Source organism: Camellia sinensis, chromosome 4, assembly GCF_055761805.1.
Source record: "Camellia sinensis isolate YWXY chromosome 4, ASM5576180v1, whole genome shotgun sequence".
Classification (NCBI taxonomy): domain Eukaryota; kingdom Viridiplantae; phylum Streptophyta; class Magnoliopsida; order Ericales; family Theaceae; genus Camellia; species Camellia sinensis.
In genome coordinates, this window is record NC_138964.1 from 180371858 (window position 1) to 180394147 (window position 22290).

At 38.5% G+C, this 22290-nt stretch overlaps 1 protein-coding gene and 1 pseudogene across 1 annotated transcript; both read left to right on the forward strand.

The window, feature by feature from the left end:
* Nucleotides 1-3621: 3621 nt before the first annotated feature.
* LOC145824276 (uncharacterized) lies at nt 3622-4950 on the forward strand. Its single transcript, XM_082923900.1, has one exon. The coding sequence runs from the start codon at nt 3622-3624 to the stop codon at nt 4948-4950; it is 1329 nt and encodes a 442-aa protein (XP_082780026.1).
* A 7864-nt stretch (nt 4951-12814) lies between these two features.
* On the forward strand, nt 12815-13252 carry LOC145824277 (putative mitochondrial protein AtMg00860 pseudogene; annotated as a pseudogene).
* The last annotated feature ends 9038 nt before the right edge of the window (nt 13253-22290 follow it).

Genomic DNA, 22290 nt, shown 5'->3' on the forward strand with positions numbered 1-22290 from the left:
GCCCGAGGCTGTTCAGTTAACCACCACTGAACGTGGACACCTCTGGAAATAAGAGAGGTGATGACGTGCCGATGTCCCACCGACCCTAATCTGATTTTGATCAATTATAATTCATGGCCAGAGGTGTAATAACCCTCATCACTGCTTACCGATAAACATTGATTACCGTCAAACTGAACTGATTATGACTGATAATTGAACTGATTAAAGTACTGAACTGACTGACTGAAAACTGGAACTGAATTGACTGAGTCTATCTGTTTAATTGTGCATCTATCTGTTTGATTGATTATTTGATCTGTTCGTGTTTTAGTGTTTAAACTGCTAATTGAAGGCCTTATCGGCGGCCGAACCGGGAATTGATTGATGTTTTATGATCATCATAATTAATGTGATTTTATGGTATAATTACCTGAAAACTGATTAGGTATGATTAAATTAGATTAAAATGAGTTAAATTGCAATGGTTGCCGTAATTACACAAATGCCACTCTAGTGGCCCACTACTTGGACCTTCTTGAGACTTGATTTCACTTAGGAGCAACATTTGATCAGCCTTTTCCTTGAGTTCCACCGAGTAGAGAGAGAGATGAGAGCGTTAAGAGAGAATTGAGTTCATGTTTGTGAATCGGCTTGAGAGACTTGAAGGAAATTGAAGTGTATTTGCATATTTGAGCTCCCTCACTCCTAATTCTACACCTAAGGTAGATCATTCATCTTCTTAATTGTGTCTTTGAGTTGTTCTTGCATGGTTCATGTCTAAATGTAGAGCTAAGTCATGAATTGGTTCATTAATGGTGAATTGAAGCTCACTTCATGCATGCATGTTTGAATTGATGAGTTTTCGAGTTGAATTCATGGTAAAATGGTGCATGCATGTTCATAATTTTGTAATGGTCCATGTTTTCAACTTGTTTTGGGATCAAGTGGCTCCTTAGAACATCAAATTGGAGCTTCAAACTGATTTGAATTCATGCATGTTTGCATGTTCATATTGTTCATGAAATTGGTTTGAAATTGAGTTTGAATTAAACACCCTTGGGCTTTGATTTCTCAAAATTGAGCTTTGAACCGTGTTATTCTATATGTTTACAAGTGTTTTCTGGAAATTCAGCCCAAGAGGATCGGTTTTGATGCTTTTGAACCTGGGTTTTGGCTTGGAGGTGCGATCTGGAATCCCCAGATTTTGCACTTCCGCTCGAGCGGGGGAAGTTTCGCTCGAGCGTGGAATCCGAGCATCCAGTATCTCTGCACTGTTTTATAGTTCGCTCGAGCGGAGGATTGGGCGCTCGAGCGGAGTCATGTGTCTCAAGCTCGAGCGGGCGTCGAGCGTCCGTCGAGCGGAGATTTCATCCATCCAGTACTTTTACAGTACGCTCGAGCGGGAAAGTTGACGCTCGAGCGTGTACCTTTGTTGCATGTCCGCTTGAGCGGGTAAACCTGCGCTCGAGCGGGAATCTGTTTTTCTGAAAATTCCGAAACTGTTTTCTGATCACATCTTTGTATCCTCATCCCATTCTAGGCATTCTTAGGCCTAGTTTAAGGCATATTGTTGAGGATATAGATGTAGAACACACCGAGGCATTAGGGATTAAATTATGATATTTCCCAACTGTGTAGCTTAGTGTGTGTTCAACCTGTGAACTGTGTAGGGTTGGCGACTGGGGAGACACGCTCTAGCACACTGTAGCCCGAACACTGTGAGTAACAATTGTGTAAAGATATGTTCAACTGAGAATGTTTTCTGACTGTTTAACGAAACTGTTTTCTGAAGTACTTATTGTTAATTGTTGAATGTATGTCCTATATTCCGAAATGTATTGTGGCATCCTTAGCAACTGTTGTATACTGTTACTGCTACTGTTACAGAGATCTCTGTCGGTTCCCTCGCGGAACCACTACTGTTTACTGACTGATGGCCATCATTACTGTTTGGTCTTTAAGACTTACTGTTTATTGCTATGCTAATGGATGTACCACATATGACTGAATAACTGTTCTGACTGAAAGACTGAAGTATTGTTGAATGAACTGTTTTCATTACTGTAAGGACATTTCATTCTTAACCTCTTTACGCATTATGTTATTCACTGGGCTTTAGCTCACTGTATATATATATATATGTAGGTGCTCAGCCACCAGATCGGAGCTAGGAGCGCGGGTTAGACTCCAGTTTTGTCAAGCCAGCCTTTGTGCCTCACTGCGAGGTTCCGAGTCGTCATGCTATGGCTTTGGGGTGCTCTGTTTTCTCCCCCCCCGGTCACTGTTTGACTACTGTATAGACTGTCAGCTGCTAATTGTACTGTTACCAAGGGATTAGGTCCCTGTACTGTGTAACTGTAAATTTTGTATAGACTGTACTGCTTGTATATGTGAATGCATGAAAAATCTTTTTGGCATACAGACTGTCACAGCTCAATGGACATTATTTATTTACTGTATTGGCTTCCGCCAGGCCCTGTACTCTGTTTTACTGTGTTACTGTTCTGCAGGCCTTTGGTAATCTCGGATTACTGGCCGGTTACGGTGCTAAACCCATAGGGCCGGGTTTGGGCTGTGACAAGAGGCCAAGGGAAGTAGTGTGCATGTCAATGTCCTACTTACCCTCCAAAGTGTGGCAGCTGTCGAGATGTGGGCCCTAGGCTGTTCTGCATGATATGTGGGCCCGAGGCCGTTCCGTAAAATACGTTAGGCATAAGGGCGTTCTGTATGAGATTGGGCCTGAGGCCATTTTGTAACTGTTGGGCCTAAGGCCATTTTGGAAAAACAAGATCAAATATGTAATCTATATGTTTATGTACACTGTAATTCATAAAGGTTCACCTGAAACCTCTTACATACTAGTCTTCATTGAGCCATGCTCATTTCGTGTTATGTCTGTCTCTGTAGGTAATTAACCCGGTGGTCCGTTAGCCCAGCTTTGGCAGCTTTTCTTTGTCAACCCTGCTGTGTCCAAGCTGTTAGATGAAGCCTATTCACTTCTACGAAGCTCTTTGCATAACTCAAAGCATTGGCTGCTAGCCTTTTTGTGGTATCAGAGCACGAGTTGCTATCTCACACACGAATCCATTGAACCTTAGGATGTCTTGAAAAGATTTAGGCATCATGCATGTTGTTTTTAGTGTACGTGAAATGATCGATAGCAACGTGATACGTATATGTGATGTCTGTTAACAAGTATTTCAAAATGGTTACGATTTATGTTTATCTGTATATTTCTGGTGTATATTGTAATTGATTGTTATGTAGAACATGGTGAGAACAAGGATGGAAGATCCGGAGGATTCTACCTTCGCACGGTTAGACAGAATGGAAAGAATGATCATGGAGATGGCGGAAACTTTACGACAACAACAACAACAGTAGCCACAACCACAACCGCCACCGCCATCGGTACCTCCACCTGTAGTGCAAGATTATCACGCTGAGGACCGAACTATCACTCTTACAAAGGAATTCAAGAAGATGAAGCCACCAACATTTAAAGGGGGAATTGATCCGATGAAAGCTGAAGCATGGGTATTGGGTGTGGAGAAGCTATTTGAGGTGTTTCCATGTACTAAAGTTTAGAAGGTACAATTGGCTGCTTTTACCCTGGAAGATGAAGCTCGTAGGTAGTCGATGCTTACAAGAACTGAACATCAAGGGTTGACCTGGACTCAATTTTCGGAACTCTTCTATGACAAGTATTTTCTGCAGTGTATGCGAGATAAAAAGGTGACTGAGTTTGAGACTCTTAGACAAGGGAACAAGACGGTTGCGGAGTATGAAGCCCAATTTGTGAAACTAGCCCAGTTTGCACCTCACATGGTAGATACTGATTATAAGAAGGCGAGGAAGTTCAAGGAGGGATTACGGAATGTTATCCCGGATCGAATTAATGTGCTAAAGCTACCTACCTATGTTGACGTGTTAGAGAGAGCTGTTATGGCAGAGGGAAATATTGCTGCACAGAATCGGATTTCCGATTGGAGAGGAAAGAGGGAAAATACTCAATTATCAAAGGGGTCAGCCACTCTACCGAATAAGAAACAAAATTCAGGAACTTATAGTGCTTCCACCCTTGCTCGAGATTCAGCTCTTGTTTGTCTAGATTGTGGGAAGAAGCATTGTGGGATTTGCTATCGAGTGACTGGGGCATGTTTTAGGTGTGGTAAAGCAGGTCATCTGGTAAAGGACTGTCCTCAAAGGAGTCAGCAAAATGGAAATAGAACTACTACAAGTTCGGCAGGGTCTACACTAACTCCCAACACCAAGCCAGCTACAAAGTCTACCAACAATAAGGACACCGCTAAGCAAGGAAAGGCGTTCGCGTTGGTTCCGGGCGATGTGCAAAATGCTGCAGCTGTGGTGTCAGGTACATTTATTGTTTACGGTCATTCTGCTCATGTGTTGTTTGATTCTGGTTCCACCCACTCTTTTGTGTCAAAAATATTTGCCCAAAATTTAAATAGATCTGTGGAACGATTACCTTATGTGTTATGTGTGTCCTCACCTTTGGAGGATTCGATGGTTTGTACTTCTGTTTACTTAGCTTGTGAACTTTTAACTGGGAATGTTCGAGTATATGCCAACCTGCTACCTCTTGACATGACACACTTCAATATTATTCTGGGAATGGATTGGTTAAGTGAATATCAGGTGACTATTGATTGTACGGCCAAACAAATCCGCTTTTACCCTCCGGGGCAGTCAGAATGTACTTTCACGGGGTATGGAGTGATTTCTCCACCTTATCTAATTTCCGCAGTGAAAGCATGTAAACTGTTACAGAAAGGGTGTCAGGGGTATTTGTGCAGTGTCCTGAAGGGGCAATCAGCAAATGGAGGTATGGAAATGATTCCAGTTGTCTGTGACTTTCTGGATGTCTTTCCGGAAGAGTTACCAAAAGAGTTAGCAGATCGTGAAATTGAGTTTACAAGTGAAGTGATGCCGGGAACTCAACTGTGACAACCCTCACCTCTGATTAGCGTTAATTTATGATTAGGCATGGTAAGTAATTGATTAAGATGAAATCCTAAATTGATTACATGAGTGTGTTGCTTTAATTGTATTTCTATCTGTTTATTACAGAATGATCTATTCATGTTTTAATTTCGAATTGCAAATTGAAAACCTTATCGGCGACCGATTCAGAAATTGATTTGTGTTATATGCTAATTGGGATTTATATGATTTTATGGTAGGTTTAATTAAAATTCGATTTGGAATGATTAAATTGTAATAAATATTGCTAAATTAATCGAATATAGGTTATTTACATTTTTGCCATTGAGTGGATTAATTCAAGACCAACTCTTTGCACACTTCATACATGTTTGATACATCATCTTTGGCCTCCTCATTGCCCAAGCCATGAGAGAGAGGGAGAGTAGGGGAAAATTGATTCAACAAGAGTTTTTGCTTGAATTTGAGAGGAAATTGAAGGAGTTTTGGAGATTAGTTCATCTAGCTCAAGATTTTAGTGTCCTAAGCCCAATTGAACATCTAAGGTAAGGAAACCAAGTCCCTAGTCTTGAATTTAAGTTGAATCACCTATGATTTCAAGTGAATTGAATTGTGGGATATGAGATTTAAGCTTAGGAAACATCTATTCATGTATGCATGTCTATATCATGGAGTTTGAAGTTATTTTGCATAAAGTTCTTCCATGCATGTTCATATTATAGTTGTAATCTAAGAATTCACCATGTTTTTGAAAAGAATGTCTCTTGGGATCATGCATTGGAAGCTATAAATTCAAATAAATACATCATGTTCTTGAATTTTGGGTTGAATTTGTGTTCAATTGACATACTTTTGGGCTTTGATTTTATAAAATGATCTTCAAAACATGTGGTATTATGAGTTTCTAAGTATTTTCCAGAAAATTGGCCCAAAAGGATGAGTTTTGGCATGTTTGATTCTTGGTTGGAGCTTTGGGAGCAAATCTGGAAAACCTAGATTTTGGTTTCCACGCTTGAGCGAAGGATTCCACGGTCGAGCGACCACCTTTGTTTTCAGAGTTTCGCTCGAGCGACGGAATGCTGGCTCGGGTGTAAATTGCAAGCTCTCAGGTTTTTGCGTGTGCAGACGTACGCTCGAGCGAGCATCGAGCGGAGAATTTCAACAACCAGTACTTTTCACACTTTTTCAGATCGCTCGAGCAAGGGAGTCTACACTCGAGCGACCTCTCTCATTCGGTAAGCTCGCTCGAGCTTAGAAAGCCACGCTCGAGCTAGACCCTTGTTTTCTGCAAGTTTTGGAAAAAGTTTTCAAGTACATTTTTGCATCCTCATTCCATCCTAGGCATTCCCAGGCCATGTTTAAGGCATCTTAATGAGGATAATGTTATAGAACCACACCAAGTTAAGTTAGGGGCTAAGTGTTTAATCTCGAGAGTGTAATTTAGTGTGTGTTCGTTCTACAACTGTGTAAGGTTGGCACCCGAGGACGCTGATTAGCCTGCCTATAGCCCAGTAATCTGTGAGTAATAATGTTGTAAAGATATGTTCAATTATAATTTTTTTCTAAACGATCGACTGTACTACTTTCTGAAGTGACATTGTTTACTGAATAAATGTTTGTCCTGTTTTATGAACTGTACTCGTAGCATCCATAGCAACTTACTGTTACTGTTACTATTACTGCTACTGTTACAGAGATCTCTGCTAGTTCCAATGTTTGGAACCAATACTGTATACTGTTTCGATGGCCATCAACTGACTGTTTGGTCTATTAAGACCTACTGTACTGTTCTGCTATTGGATGTACCACATATGACTGCTATGGTTTCTAAATGACTGTTATGACATGAACTATTAGTCACCGATTGAATAATTGATCTACAGATGCAATTGACTATTTTAATTACCGAAAGGACATTCATTCTTAACCCCTTTACGCATTTGTTATTCACTGAGCTTTAGCTCACAGTTTATATATGTATGTAGGTGGCTAGGCACCGGATCGACGCTAGAAGCGTCGAGTTAAGCTCATGTTTTGTCCAGCCAATCGTTGTGCCTCACTTTGAGGTTCCGAGCCTGCTCGAGCTAAGGTTGTTTTTGGGGTGTTTCAGATTCACCCTTTTGTCTCTGTTGTGTATCGAATGTTTAAGACTTGGTTGTACAGTTATGGTGTAGGGATTGGATCCCTAACCTACATGTTATGTGTATCTGATATGTATATATATATGTGTGTGGTTATGAATGTGGATTAGTCCATAAAAGTCTTTTCCCATTCAGATTCTCATAGCTTATTAGACATTTTTTATTATTGATTGGCTTCTGCCAGCCCCCTTTATATTGAATTATTGTCTTCACTGTTAAGCAGGCCTTTGGTAATCGCGAATTACTGGCCGGTTACGATGCTAAACCCTTGGAGGTGGGTTTGGGTCGTGACATCAACCCATTTCTAAAACTCCGTACAGGATGTCACCGGTCGAGATGAAAGAACTAAAGATTCAGTTACAAGATTTACTTGATAAATGGTTCATTCGCCCGAGCGTTTCCCTTTGGGGTGCACCAGTTCTGTTTGTGATGAAGAAAGATGGAACGTGTAGACTGCCAGGAACTCCGCTCCACGCGCGAGGGCGCGAATCATTGTTCTTAGCTACTACAGTTCGGACTCATGTCACGGTTCTAAATCTAATCTCACAAAGTGCAATGTAAGACTGATAAATCACCAAAGAGTCCAAATCCGACAAATTGTTTTGGAAAACTGATTTTAATCAAAAAGCGCCAAGCATGGACTGCTTTGCCAGATTTCAGAGTCGCCACCTAAATATTTTGTTTTGGGAAAATTTAGGAAACCCTGACTCGTGCCTAAGGCCACGTGTCCGTCATCACCAAAGTTGCCTCGGCTCGAGAACTTGGGTATGAGAGGGGAAGGTCATGCAATGAGCACCCCCGCTCGCCCGATCAAAGGATCGGCCTTTACTAATATGATATGTTATTTTTGAAAACACATGTGCTCTTATTCCGGTTTATTAGCCTAATTTACTATGTGATGCACACAGCATACAAGTATAGACTAAATCGCCTAAATTGGAACAAAACATCTCATGTTTGTTTGTTTGAAAATGGTTTGAAGATGTTACTCGTAAGTAGGCTAAGACGTGGATTTGCCACCCTCAAGTGGGCTTAGAAAAACACATGATTTTGCCACTTCAAGTGGGCTTAAAACTCACAATCATCGAGTTGTTCCAATTCAGGCAATCGAACCTTCATCCATAGGCATTCATACAGTTTAAACAATTAAGCAGTTAGCCTCATGGCAAGCATGCTATCATGGCAATATGCAATCACACTCATTCAATATGCTAAAGCGTAAACACTTACAGTGTACTCCAAGCCAAAACAAAAGCTAGTTAGTAATCAATGCATGATCCTAGCTAAGTTAAGAATGCCTAATGCAACACATGCAAAATGCAACTTAGATAGGCTTGGCTATTCTAAGATGTCATGTGAATGCAACAAGATAGCATGTATTCAAATTGGTATTGAAATACAATGCAGTTAGTATGATGCGCCGAGCCCGATGCATGCAAAACAGATGAATGATGCACGCATGCTAGCATAAGGATGCTATTTGAAATATGTCCTAAAACTAACCATCAAAAGCTAATAAGTAAAAGGGAGAAAGAAATGGGGGTTAGAAGACATGCATCACACACACGCACACTTATTACAATAGTTGTGCCCTCTTGACGGAGGGTCCGAATAATAAGTGAACTAGCTAATCAAAGCTAATTAAACTAACTATTACAAAACAAAGCTAATTAACTAACAAGTTAACTAATTATTACAAAACAAGCTAATTAGCTAACTACAGTAGCTAATTAAATACAAATGAGTAGCTAAGCGCATTAACTACTTAAGTGCAGAACCAAAGCATTAGCTAGCTAAGTAAAGAAGCTAAGTAAAGCCATAAAAGAAGAGGCTCTCAGGGCGAGAAGTGCATGCATGCTCGGTCGCCTTGTTCGAAAATCCATCGCTATGCCGCCTTTGTTTGCAATTGTTCTCAGGACACTGCACAAAGCTCCAGATAGCTTCTACTTCATCATGAAGACCTCCAGGAGCATTGCTGACCACTTATTGGTGTTGCTAACCACCTGCCGACCACTTGCCTTTGCTGCAGACCAGAAAAAGTGGTCGGCCAGCCACTTCTACTGGTCTGTCGACCAGAAAATTCTGCACTTCTCCAGTTTGCTGCAACAGAGAACAAGAAGGGGCACGGCAGTGTATTTGCAAGATATGTGTGCACAACCACTCTTCCTGTCATTTCTTAAGCTCAAGGGAGTGTAGTTTTCGACTCTCGGGCCACCAACCATGTATCGCAATGCACGGTAGACGAGAAGCCAAGATTGCATGAATCAATGTGAATGAATGCGCAAATAACACATAAAGCCTCAACCTTTATCATGCATGATCAAGAGGGTCGACGACCGAGAAATGAGGCACGTTTCATCACTTCAAGTGTGAAACGTCCCTCGTTTCTCGTGTTTGGACTAACACCCTATCCAAACACAATTTAATGCATGCATGATCAACCTATCAATGCTAATGGCATGCGAACAATGCTAATGCAGCACGAGCATGCAAACACAATGCAATGCAACATGATCAACTTATCTATGCTAATGGCATGCGTATAATGCTAATGCAACATAATCAACCTAGCAATGCAACATAAGCATGCAAACAATAATGCAATGTAATAACATGCAAACAACATGCAAACACAATCCAATGCAACAACATGAAAACAACATGCTATATAGACTTAAACCGAATATGGACAGACCTCAATCATGCCCAAAATAGTAGTCGAAATGCCATGAAAATATGGTATGAAAGGCAAGATGATGCATGCACATGCAATGGCCCATCAACTAAGCATACAAGCACAACTTTCAAACATGACCAAGAAGTGATAAACATGGAAGTGTGATAACACTATATGCTCTGAAATCAAGTTTTAAATGATGCTAAATCATCCAAATAGCTCAAAGATAGCATGCAAGAGGCCCTAAGGCACAAGGCTATTACAAGAAATTACATAAGAGGCATACAACACATGGCACCAATGATTGAACTAACCATGGACAGAGCTCAAATAGGTCAAAACAAAGACTAAAACATGCTGAGATGGGAGCTCAAAGGTCTAGGCATGCATGCATACAAGTTAGGCCACAAACAAGGCAACAATGCATGACCCTTAGAGGCTCTCAAAGGGTGAAAGAAATGGAAATATGGCAATGTTATATGCTCTTAAATAACATGTGATATGATGCCAAATCATGTACTTGTCACAAATGAAGTATGCTAGAATTCTCAAGCTTGAAACTAGCATAGGCACTTGGACTATAGCTATGCAATACATGAAGCATATGACCAATGCAACCCAAAACAGTCCTAGAGCATGTCAAATCAAGGCTAAAACATGCACGGAGTGTAGCCAAAACAAGCTAGCATGAAGAGCCAAAACAATAAGCATGCAAGGCCAACAAGGAGAATCACACTACACCTACCAAAACCAAGCATGAGATGGCTTAACCAACAAAAATCAAAGTTGTATCATGGCAAAATAGGACCAAATACACACTGAAATGGTGGCCCAAAAGGCTAGGCAAGATGGCATGCACAATGGCTCATACTTAAGGCACAAAGTACCAACCCTCCAAAGCATTGAAAGAGTGAAAGATGTGAGTTTATGGCCACACTACATGTATTGAAATCACATATCAAATGATGCCAAATCATGTGAATAGACCAAGTAATGCATGCTAGTGGCTTGGAAACTCAAAGCTAGTGAGCTATAATGCACTATGGCTATACAAAGCAAGGCATGTATGACTAAAACAATATAAATCAGAGCTTAAGCATGGTAAATCATGAACAAAAGTTTGCTGGAGTTGAGCCAAAAGCATGCTAGAATGATGGTCAAAAGAATGATGCATGTTAGGCTAGTGAATGAAAATGTACTACAAGTGTAGAATGCATGCAAGGGGCTATCAAACCAAACCAAAACAGAGCTAAGGCATGGTAAAACAACACCAAAAACATGCTGAGATATGGGCAAAACATGCTAGAAAGACAAGCTCAAACATGAGGCCAATAAGGCAAGCATCCAAGATACAAGGAGAGGGGATGACCCCCTCCTATTTGGGACATCAAAACACACTTTCCACCACTAAAATTCCTCTGAGTTTCAGTGGTGAGAGGCCCAAAAGAGGTGGTCCCAATAGCTTAAAAGGATAGCACAAAAACAAGGCCAAACAAGGCACAAGAGGGGGTAGACCACCCCCAACACCAACAAGGCCTTAAACAAACATTTAGAACACTTAAAATTAGAACTTTTTGTAGTTAAAAGTTAGGCCTAAATCAGCATGCAAGTAGGGCCAAAAGCTTAAACAAAAACTAAGGTTTAAGGGGTTAGAAACTTACCCTTGTAGAACAACTTCAAGGAAGCAACTCCAGCAACCTTTTTGGATAAAAAATAGTCCAAAAACTCCAAAACCAGCTTCAAGGTGCCTCAGCTCCAAGAGTATGGTGTTTCACTATGTGTTTGTGTGCAAAAGTGTGAAGAATAGGCACTTTTGAGCACAAAAATGAAGAGAATGAGCAATATAGAGATAGATGACATATCTATAGCTTCAAGAAAGTTTTTCTGAACCTGAGACAAGAGGGAGGAGGTTTCCTTTTATAGAAAAACAAGAATCATGCTTCTTGAACAAGGTAAGAGCTTGAACCAATCCATCCATACATGTATATGGAGGATGCAATCTATGCACTCCAGCTGGCACAGCTGGCATCCACAACACCTGTAGAAAGTGAAGGAAAGCTGCCGACCAGTTGAAGTGGTCGGCCAACCACTTAAAGTGTCTGCAAGAAGACCAAGTGGTCGGCAGGGGGGGAGAGGTGGTCTGCACCAAGAAAGCAAAGTGGTGGCATGGCTATCGACCACTTTTGGTGGTCCAAAGGCCACCAATACCAGTTGACCGACCATAAAACTAGCTAGGAGGGAAGAAAAGTGGTTTTCAGGGAAAGAAATTAGTCTCCAACCCTCATTCCACCCTCCAAGCAAGGAAAAACAAGGTTTGTGCCAAAAACAAACCAAAAAGGATGCAAGACAAGAGTCTGGGGGTTGAGGCGCGCAGTCAGAAGTCTCGAAAACTAGTCTACGGGCACCAAAAGTGGTCTACGAGGGAAAAGTGGTCTCCAAGACCTCTGTGTCCCTCTAGACCAAGGCAATAAGGCATGGTTCGAAAACCAGGCCAAAAGGAGAACGGTAAGAAGTCTTGAGACAAGGCGTGCGGCCGAAGGCTCCAGAAACCAGAAATCGAAAACTAGCCTACAAGAGGGAAAAGTGGTCTACAAACCTCTCTCTCTCTCCAGAGAAGGTCAACAAGGCTTAGTCCACAAACCGAGCCAAAACACAAAGAGTTCAGAGGCCCGGAGGCAAGGCACTAAGCCGAAAACTCTGAAAACTCGAAACGAGCACAAACATGCACTATCATTGAGCGCTTAGTCGATGACGTCTGAGTCTTAAGGTCGGTCAAAAATGGGGTGTCTACAGAACGCTTCGATTATGTGTGGACTACAGAGAACTTAATAAGGTAACAATCAAGAATAAATACTCGCTACCTCGCATTGATGATTTATTTGATCAGTTACAAGGGGCACAGGTCTTTTCAAAAATTGATTTACAGTCTGGATATCACCAACTAAAGGTCAAAGCTGATGATGTTGAGAAGATGGCCTTTCGAACCCGATACGGTCCTTATGAATTTCTGGTTATGCCCTTTGGAGTTACCAATGCATCGGCAGCATTCATGGATTTAATGAACTGTGTCTTCAAGCCTTATTTGGATGAGTTTGTAGTGATGTTTATCGACGATATCTTCATTTATTCAAAAGGTATAGAAACTCATAAAGGTCATCTCCGGTTAATTCTTCAGACACTCCAAGACAAGAAATTGTATGCAAAGTTGAAGAAATGTGAGTTTTGGCTACATGAGGTGGGATTCTTGGGGCATGTGATAACAAAGGAAAGTGTTTCTGTGGACCCACACAAGATTGAAGCAATCGTGAACTGGCCAACTCCTACTAATGTGACAGAGGTGCGTAGTTTCTTGGGATTAGCCGGGTACTACCGGAGGTTTGTAAAAGATTTCTCCAAAATTATCGTGCCACTTACCCAGTTGACTCAGAAGGGTGTTACGTTTGAATGGTCGAAATCACGGGAATCTGCTTTTCAGGAATTAAAGTAAAGTTAACTACAACACCTGTTCTTGCTTTACCATCTGGCACTGAAGGATTTGTAATCTACAATGACGCTTCTTATAAAGGACTTGGTTGTGTACTTATGCAAAATGGGAGAGTTATCACCTATGCTTCCCGACAACTTAAACCCCATGAGAAGAACTATCCCACACACAACCTTGAGCTAGCAGCAATAGTTTTTGCTTTGAAGATATGACGGCACTACCTGTATGGCACTGCTTGTGAAGTCTACATCGACCATAAGAGCCTCAAGTACCTTTTTACCTAGAAGAAGTTGAACATGCGACAGCGACGATGGTTGGAACTTATCAAGGACTATGATTTGCAGATTCATTACCACCCCGGTAAAGCCAACACAGTTGCAGACGCACTTAGTCAAAAAGGTGTGGGGGACTTGGCAAATTTGCTCACGGGGCGAAAGAAATTATCATTTGAATTGGAAAGAATGAATATAGAACTTGTGATGCGTGAACGGGAGGCCATGGTAGTAGCAGTGACAGCCCAACTGACACTCATTGAAGAAATCAAACAACGACAGATGGAAGATGAATCTCTAAAGAAAATTTGTGATGAGTTAGATATAAAACCAAAACCCGGATTCGATTTTACAAATTCAGTGCTCAAATTTCAAGGCAGACTATGTGTTCCCAAAGTGTCAAAAATTAAAAAGAACTTAATGGAATAAGCGCATGCCTCGAGATTTTCCATGCATCTCGGAAGTACCAAGATGTATACGGATTTGAAGCAAAATTTCTGGTGGCCGAATATGAAAAAGGAAATTGCAGAATTCGTCTCAAAATGTCTACAATGCCAGCAAGTAAAAGTAGAGCATCAGAGACCAGCAGGGTTGCTGCAACCCCTTCCAATCCCGGAGTGGAAGTGGGAACATCTGATTATGGATTTTATTGTAGGCTTGCCATAGACTCCTCAGGGTATGAATGCCATATGGGTCATTGTAGACCGGTTAACTAAATCTGCCCACTTCTTACCTGTGAAAACTCAGAATAATGTGGATAAACTTGCTGAAATTTATATGAATGAAATTGTGAGGCTCCATGGTGTTGCAGTTTCCATTGTGTTAGATAAGGATCCGAAATTTGTGTCCAGATTTTGGCAAAGTTTGCAGAAGGCAATGGGTACACAGTTAAAGTTTAGCACGACTTTTCACCCTCAGACAGATGGACAGTCAGAGAGAACAATACAAACCTTAGTAGATATGTTACCCATGTGCGTGTTGGATTTTCAGGGAAGTTGGGGAACTCATCTACCATTGGTGGAGTTTGCATACAATAATAGTTATCATTCGAGCATTGGAATAGCACCTTATGAAGCCTTATACAGAAGACCATGTCGCTCCCCCGTGTGCTGGGCCGAAGTCGGAGATAGATTTTTGTTAGGGCCTGAAATTGTATAGTTGACGACTAAAAAGATTAAAACTATTCGGGAAAGATTGAGAATCGCACAAAGTAGACAAAAGAGTTTAGCGGATAACTGACAAAGGAATTTGGAATTTGATGCGGGTAATCATGTTTTTGTGAAAGTCACTCAAATGAAGGGACATCCTAGATTCGGTAAAAAGGGTAAATTAACACCCTGATATGTTGGTTCGTTCCAAATCCTAGAGAAAGTGGGTTCAGTAGCTTACCGGGTTGCCCTTCCACCAAGTATTAGCCAAGTACATAACGTATTTCATGTATCGATGCTTCGAGGTTACCTTCCAGATCCGTCTCATGTCATAGATTACCACCAAATTGTGTTGGATGATAAGCTAACTTATGAGGAAAAACCAATCCGAATTCTGGACCGGCAAGTGAGACAACTACAAAACCGAATGATAACAATGGTAAAAGTTGAATGGCAAGAACATTATGGAATAGAGGCTACTTGGGGAAAAGAAGAGGAAATACAACATCAATACCCGGAATTGTTCCTATTATAAGGTAAAACAAGTTTGACGGACCAAACTTATTTAAGGGGGGGAGAGTGTAATAACCCGACTCTCCTATATGTTTTCTGGTATGCTTTTGGCCTATTAGTATGTGCATTTATCTGCTTAATGTGAAATTTCATGAGAAATTAAGTTCAATTGTGTGAATTACATGGTTATGGATTTATATCTGTCTATTATAAGAAAAATCTGTTACAATTGCGATGTTGGATCGATAATTGAAAGCCTTAGACACTTAATAATCTGAAATTGACTTTACACATGTGTTCAGTATGATTTTTAGCTTATAATATGCATTTTTGTAAAAATTTGATTCGAAATGATTGAACTGATTAATTTTTGTTTTTTCTTAAGTCAACTCTTATTTATCTCCTTTAAACTTTAACTTAGTAAGTCTATCTTATAAGTCAAAAATATCTCATGAGAGAGTGTAGAGAAGTTGAGAGAAAGAACTAAGAGGGAAGAAGATCAACAAGGAAGAAAGTTGGGAAATTGAGAAGGATTGTAAAGATTAAGGCTCAAGATATGCATAATCCACCTTAAATGACCTCTTTCTTGGACTTAAGTAAGAATTCCCTTTCCTTTGTGAGAGCTAGGGTTTGTAATTGAAGACATGTGTATGATAAATGCTTAATTGGTGGGTTGTTCTTATCATTTGGTTGTTTTGGGAATTAATTTGAATTATATGAAGGAATTACATTTTATTCTTTGATTTTCATGTTGAACTCACATGCTCATACATGTATATTGCTCATGTATCAAATATAACCATAATCATAAAAGGGCTTGGTTTGTGTAGGGGAATTCGGAAAGGATTATGATCTAATTAAGCTTGTAATCGTGTTTATTGTAATCTGATAAGTTGCGATTCATGTTATGAAGATGTTATGTAATCTATTGAATTAATTCTCCTTGTTTTGCTCTTGGTAAAGTGTTGGTTCTACTGAAATTTTGCCTAAATTTGGACTACCCAAAATAGGGGCTGCGATCGCATGTGAGGGGCTCATGGCCGCACGTGCAAAAAGCACTGCCGCACGTGCGGGGTTCACAGCCGCACGTGCAGGAAACAGGGGAATTCGAAGTTTGGCTACTGGAATAAAAGCACGTGCGGGGCGCACGTGCAGGGCGCACGTGCAGCCCATCTTCCCGTACGTACGGCGAAGGGCCTCTGCACGTGCGGCCCATGTGGAAAAATTCTGTATTCTTCTTTTCTCCTGTTTGACCCTCCGGGATAGTTAAAATGTGTATTTGAAGCTTTTAAAATGTTCGGAAATTGAATGGAAGTTAAACGAATCAAATATTGATTAAAGGGGAATTGTACTAATGTTTGAATTGCATGTGCGTGTAGGTTCCATCCCAGAAGGAACTATCGCTCTGCCACAACACTGTGAGTAATAGTACTGTAGTGATACATTTCATTTACGGTTAATAGTTATTATTAACGTTCTGTTATTCGCACTGTGTTGACTCATAAGGAACAATTGAAAATATTTATGTGTGTTAATGAACAGTGATATTCTATGGGCCTGAGGGCGTTCAGTTAACCACCACTGAATGTGGACACCTCTGGAAATAAGGGAGGTGATGACATGACGATGTCTCACCGACCCTAATCTGATTTTGATCAATTATAATTCATGGCCAGAGGCCAAGGAAAATAGTGTGCATGTCGATGTCCTACTTGTGCTCCAAAGTGTGGCAGCTGTTGAGATGTGGGCCTGAGGTCGTTCTGTATGATATGTGGGCCCGAGGCCGTTCCGTAAAATACGTTGGGCCTAAGGCCGTTTTGTATGAGATTGGGCCTGAGGCCGTTTTGTAACTGTTGGGCCTAAGGCCATTTTGGGAAAACAAGATCAAATATGTAATCTATACGTTTATGTACACTGTAATTCATAAAGGTTCACCTGAAACCTCTTACATACTATTATTCACTAAGCCATGCTCACTTCGTGTTATGTCTGTCTCTGTAGGTAATTAACCCGGTGGTCCGTTAGCTCAGCTTTGGCAGCTTTTCTTTGTCAACCCCGCTGTGTCCAAGCTGTTAGATAAAGCCTATTCACTTCTATAAAGCTCTTTGCATAACTCAAAGCATTGGCTGTTAGCCTTTTTGTCAACTGTCATCAGTTGTATACACCATTCTCTATCGATGCTTTTGTTGTACCCCATGTTGCGGGGATGGGATTGTATATATGTATGTGTATAACTATCTCCTATGTGTATGCCCATTTTGCGTTGGACTATATGATGAATGCTTTATGATCCTGGCATGTAGGCTTAAGCTCTATGGATGTTGTTTTGCATTAATAATTGCTTCCGTTCAGGCCCCATAATATATATTTATTGAATTTTGAGTCCGTTTTCGAATTTTTCATGCCCAAACTTTTAGGGGCGAGTTTGGGGCGTGACACATTCAGAGTGCTTCACTCGAGTGTAAACTCCTACGCTCGAGCGTAGATTCAAATTCTGGAATTTCCAGATTTGATCTCTAAGCTTCAAACTCAAACTAAACACTTCAAAACTCATCCTCTTGGGCCAAAATTCTGGAAAACACTTAGAAACTCACAAAACATCATGCTTTGAAGATCATTTCGCGAAATCAAGGCCCAAAAGCATGCCAATTGTTCAAAAATTCAACTTAAACTTTATGAATGTTTCATGAATATAACATGCATGAATTTTCTTGATCTTGAGCTTCTCAAAACATGATCAAATGCCATAAAATAACATAAAACTTGATAATTTCCCAAAATCAAGGTGAATTCAAGACATGCATGAGGGAATTCTTGGAAATCATGCTCAATTTGTAAAGGAATAGACATGCATGCATGGTATGGTCCTTCTACCATCTTATTTAACTCAAGTCTTGCTTAACTCAACATAATCTTCATGAATTCATGTTCTAAACATTATAATTAGATAATCTAAGTGTTGGATTCATACCTTAACCACTCAAGTAAGATTTAGATGATGAGCACACTAAGATTCCTAGCTAATTCTTCCTAATTCCAACAATTCTTGTTAATCTCAACTCTCTCTCACTCTTGGTCCCTCCTTTTCTCACACGTTTTTGAGCTCAAGGAGTAGGGAATAAGGGTGTAAAGTAAAATAAGGGAGTCAAAGTAGCCTTATAAAGGCTTAATTAAAGTGGCTTAATTAAGGTTGACTTTGGTTAATCACATTGACATTAATTATTCTAATTTAATCGTTCCAAATCGAATTTCAATTAAACCTACCATAAAATTCTATAAATTCCACATAACACATATACCAAGTCAATTTCGTGATTGGATGCCGATAAGGCCTTCGATTCACAAAATGTAACAAAAATTTCAAACAGATACTTCTACAATGAACAGATAAAACACAAATAATGCACCACGTATGCAATTAATTCAAAATCTGATCTTAATAACTTATTAGGCATATTAAATCATGGATGATCGTTAATCTTGGGTCGGGGTTGTTACACCTAGAATCGAACATGGTCGGAAAAGTTTCCAGGGAGACTAGAGGGGTCACATCCAGTCCCACTTAAGACCTAGTTAACCTTAGACAAAACTTTCAAGAGTATGTTGACTCTTAGTCAATGAGAAACAAATTTAGAATTAAGTTTTCAATGGATAAACTAGGTTTAAACAAACCAATTCCCAAGCAAATAAAATTTGCTACCAAAATTACACTACTCATAAAAGCTAACCGGTACTTCCGAAACTGCGCCCATTATTTTTGAATAAAAATTAGAAATATTTTAGCTAATGCTAAAATTTGGTTCCCCCCCCCCCCCCCAAAAAAAAAACACTTTGGAAATAATCAAATTATAACCAAGGACTTTTTCAAAACTTAGTTTCTTACTACTTTGGGAATAAAAAGATGAAACCCAAAGACTTCCTCTAACCACAAAGGGTTGAAACCATCTATCTTAATTGCCATTTCTGAACAAATCAGAAATACTTTTTAGCCAAGGCTAAAATTTGGTTTCTATTATAGAAAACCAAAACGATTCGGAAATAATAAAATTAATCCCAAAGACTTTCTCTAAACCCGAATGTTTATAATTTCTCACATTCTTCCTTTCCTTTCACTATGGTGAACCTATTACAAATTAAAAATTAAAAACACTACAAATGAAAATGAAAATGCAATTGTTACAATAACAAATTGTCTAACTTTGCAAAACGGAGTTCATGGTTGCATCGGGAATCGTCTGTTTAACCAAGAACACATTTCTCCACTCATAATGTTTATCTTTGTATAAAATACGTTACAAAACTCTATTCTCGTTGCCGCTAAATCTCTATGCTCACTGTTCATATATACACCTATATACAAGAACAGTTAATGAACCAATAAAGTGAATATTACACAAGTAATTTTAGTTATAACTTACAATGTGTAATTCAAAGGCTATAGATGCATTACAGTTGTCATGAGTTCCGTGGCTATAAATCAATTATTCATAAAGAAATATTATGGTTATAATATTGGCATTCAACCATCTAACTATGTGCAAATAATCTTATAAACAATAGAGTTAAACTCCAACAATACATAATAATGTTTGGAGTAATTCACTTGACTATACACATCAAGACATGAAAGCTCTCATAACCGAAACAACAATAAATTAATAGGATTATAATGCAAAATTATTCCACCATGCATTAATTATCTTTTAGGATCCATCCACCTTATAATACAACATAATCATAAGCAAATTTAAAAATAAAACCATTGTTTTACCAAATTTTCTCCTAAAACAAACCTGTTTGGAGATATTTGATACCGTTAGAAACCTTTCGACTAGACGAATCTCTTGAAATTCGCAAAACATGAATTCCAATACTTTGATTTTTCCAGAATTTAATTAATCAAATTAAATCAAAATTGTTATTAATCTTTCAAAACAACACACGGAATAAATCCCAAATAAAACTCAATATTAAAGCAAATCTTTCAATTCACAAAATATATAAATAAGAAAAAACTGAAAGTCCAATATTATTCCTTGTTCCACACAAAGGTAATCCTGTTCAAAAAGTTAGTAGTCCAAATTTATTTGTTTCGATTTTGTTTTGTTCATATGTATCATCCTTTCGCGTTAAGATAAACCTATAGAGAAAGTTAGCTATAAAAAAAAAATTAAATAACAAACAAATCAAATAAAGTAGTAAGAACTTTAAGAAATAAATTTATTATTTTATTTTATAAACTCTTACCAACTTAAGCACTAACAACCAAATAACTCATGCAATAACAACCAATTAACATAAAATAAATTGCATGAATAAATTACTTGAAACAAACAACTCAAATTCCAATAACTCTAGGAAATTAAATTAATTTTAATTCCAAGAGTCACTAGAATAAAATTATATAAAACTAAATTGTTTTATCAAAACTATTTATAAAAATTTGTTTTAAGATTGTTGTAGAAATTGTGTACTTAAATAAAATAAATAGATTTATATTATTGTTGCTATTTGTTCATAAAAATTACAAGAAAAATATATAAAATGAATTAAATAGAAATGAAAAAACAATTATTATTATTATTATTATTTATTATTAAATAATGAAATATACAATAAACTATAGAACTTAAAAAAACACAATAATGAATTAGATTACACCATGGAACACATTATAAGATACATTCAAATAGACATGTAAAATAATATACAAGAAATTATTTAAATTTAAAACTTTGAAGAACGAAAGATAAATGAAGCAAACCAAAGCCTGTGTGATACCACAGTTTCTTTAAAGCAGATTCACCGCCTCCCGGTGGGTGCTGAAGGTATGCCGGCATCTATCTCCTAGGATACGACAGTCGAAACCAGCTAATGCAGAAGCATCTTCTGAATAGCTTCAACGAACTTGACAATGGCTACACTCTCTCTAACAAGAACCAAAAAAGAGGCTAGCAAAATAAGATAGAAAAAATTTTCTTTGGTGTAAAATAAACATCTTCAACTTTTGTTCTTAAGACACCATCTTCATTTTCTATCAAAAATCTCTTTAAAATTCTTCTTCCAAGTTGGAGAGGAAATGCCTCTATTTATACAAGTAAAGAAATCCCTAGCCATAAAGGATAAAGATGTTGGAATTTACAGAAATTCATAATAAAATAAAACTAGTAAAATGAAGCAAACTGAAACCTGTGTCATACCATTGTGTCCTTAAAACAGATTAGCCACCTCATCGTGGGTGCTGAAGGAACGTCGACTTCTGTCTCCCAGGATACGACAGCTTAGACCAACTAACGCAGAAGCACCTTTTGTTAGCTTTGGCGAACTGACAATGATTGCACTCTCTCTAACAAGAACCAAAGAAGGGGCTAGCAAAAAAAGATAGAAAAAAGTTTCTTTGGTGTAAAAACCATCTCTAACTCTTTATCAAAACACCATCTCTATTTTCCATAAAAAAATCTCTCCAAAATTGTTCTACCAAGTTTGAGGGGACAGGCCTTTATTTATACTAGTAGATGAGAGCCTTAGCCATGAAGGCTAACATCAATAGAGTCATCAATAGAGTTATTGTAAGAACCTGAATTTTTAGACAAGTAATTAATTTGATTAATAATAATATTAAGTCAATTAACAGTGATTATTAAATTATCGAATTATAATAGCATCACGGTTAATACCAATCTTAGATTTCTTTAAATAAATTATTTATCTTTCTGTGATAAAATTTTTTTGTATCTAAATACATTTGTGCAAACTAAATAAGTTAAACAAATAATAACTAAGTTAGTAAGAGAATAGTATGGAGCAAAATATCTAGTGACTAGGTTATATATATTCATTGATTTTTTTTGTACAAAAAAAGAAAAAAAAAAGAAAAAAAAAATGAAATCAGAATTTATTTTTGAGCAGAGGAATTCGGCTCTGCTGAGTAAGCATGCCAATGCATGCCAAAGCTTGCTTATTGCCACACTCCAAAGCCTATAAGCATAGATGCAAACATGCTGTAAGCTTTTCTTATAGATAATAGTTCCTAAGCTAAAATAGAAATAAAGTAAAAAATAAAAAATAAATAAAAATAAAAATAATAAAATAATAATAATAATAATAG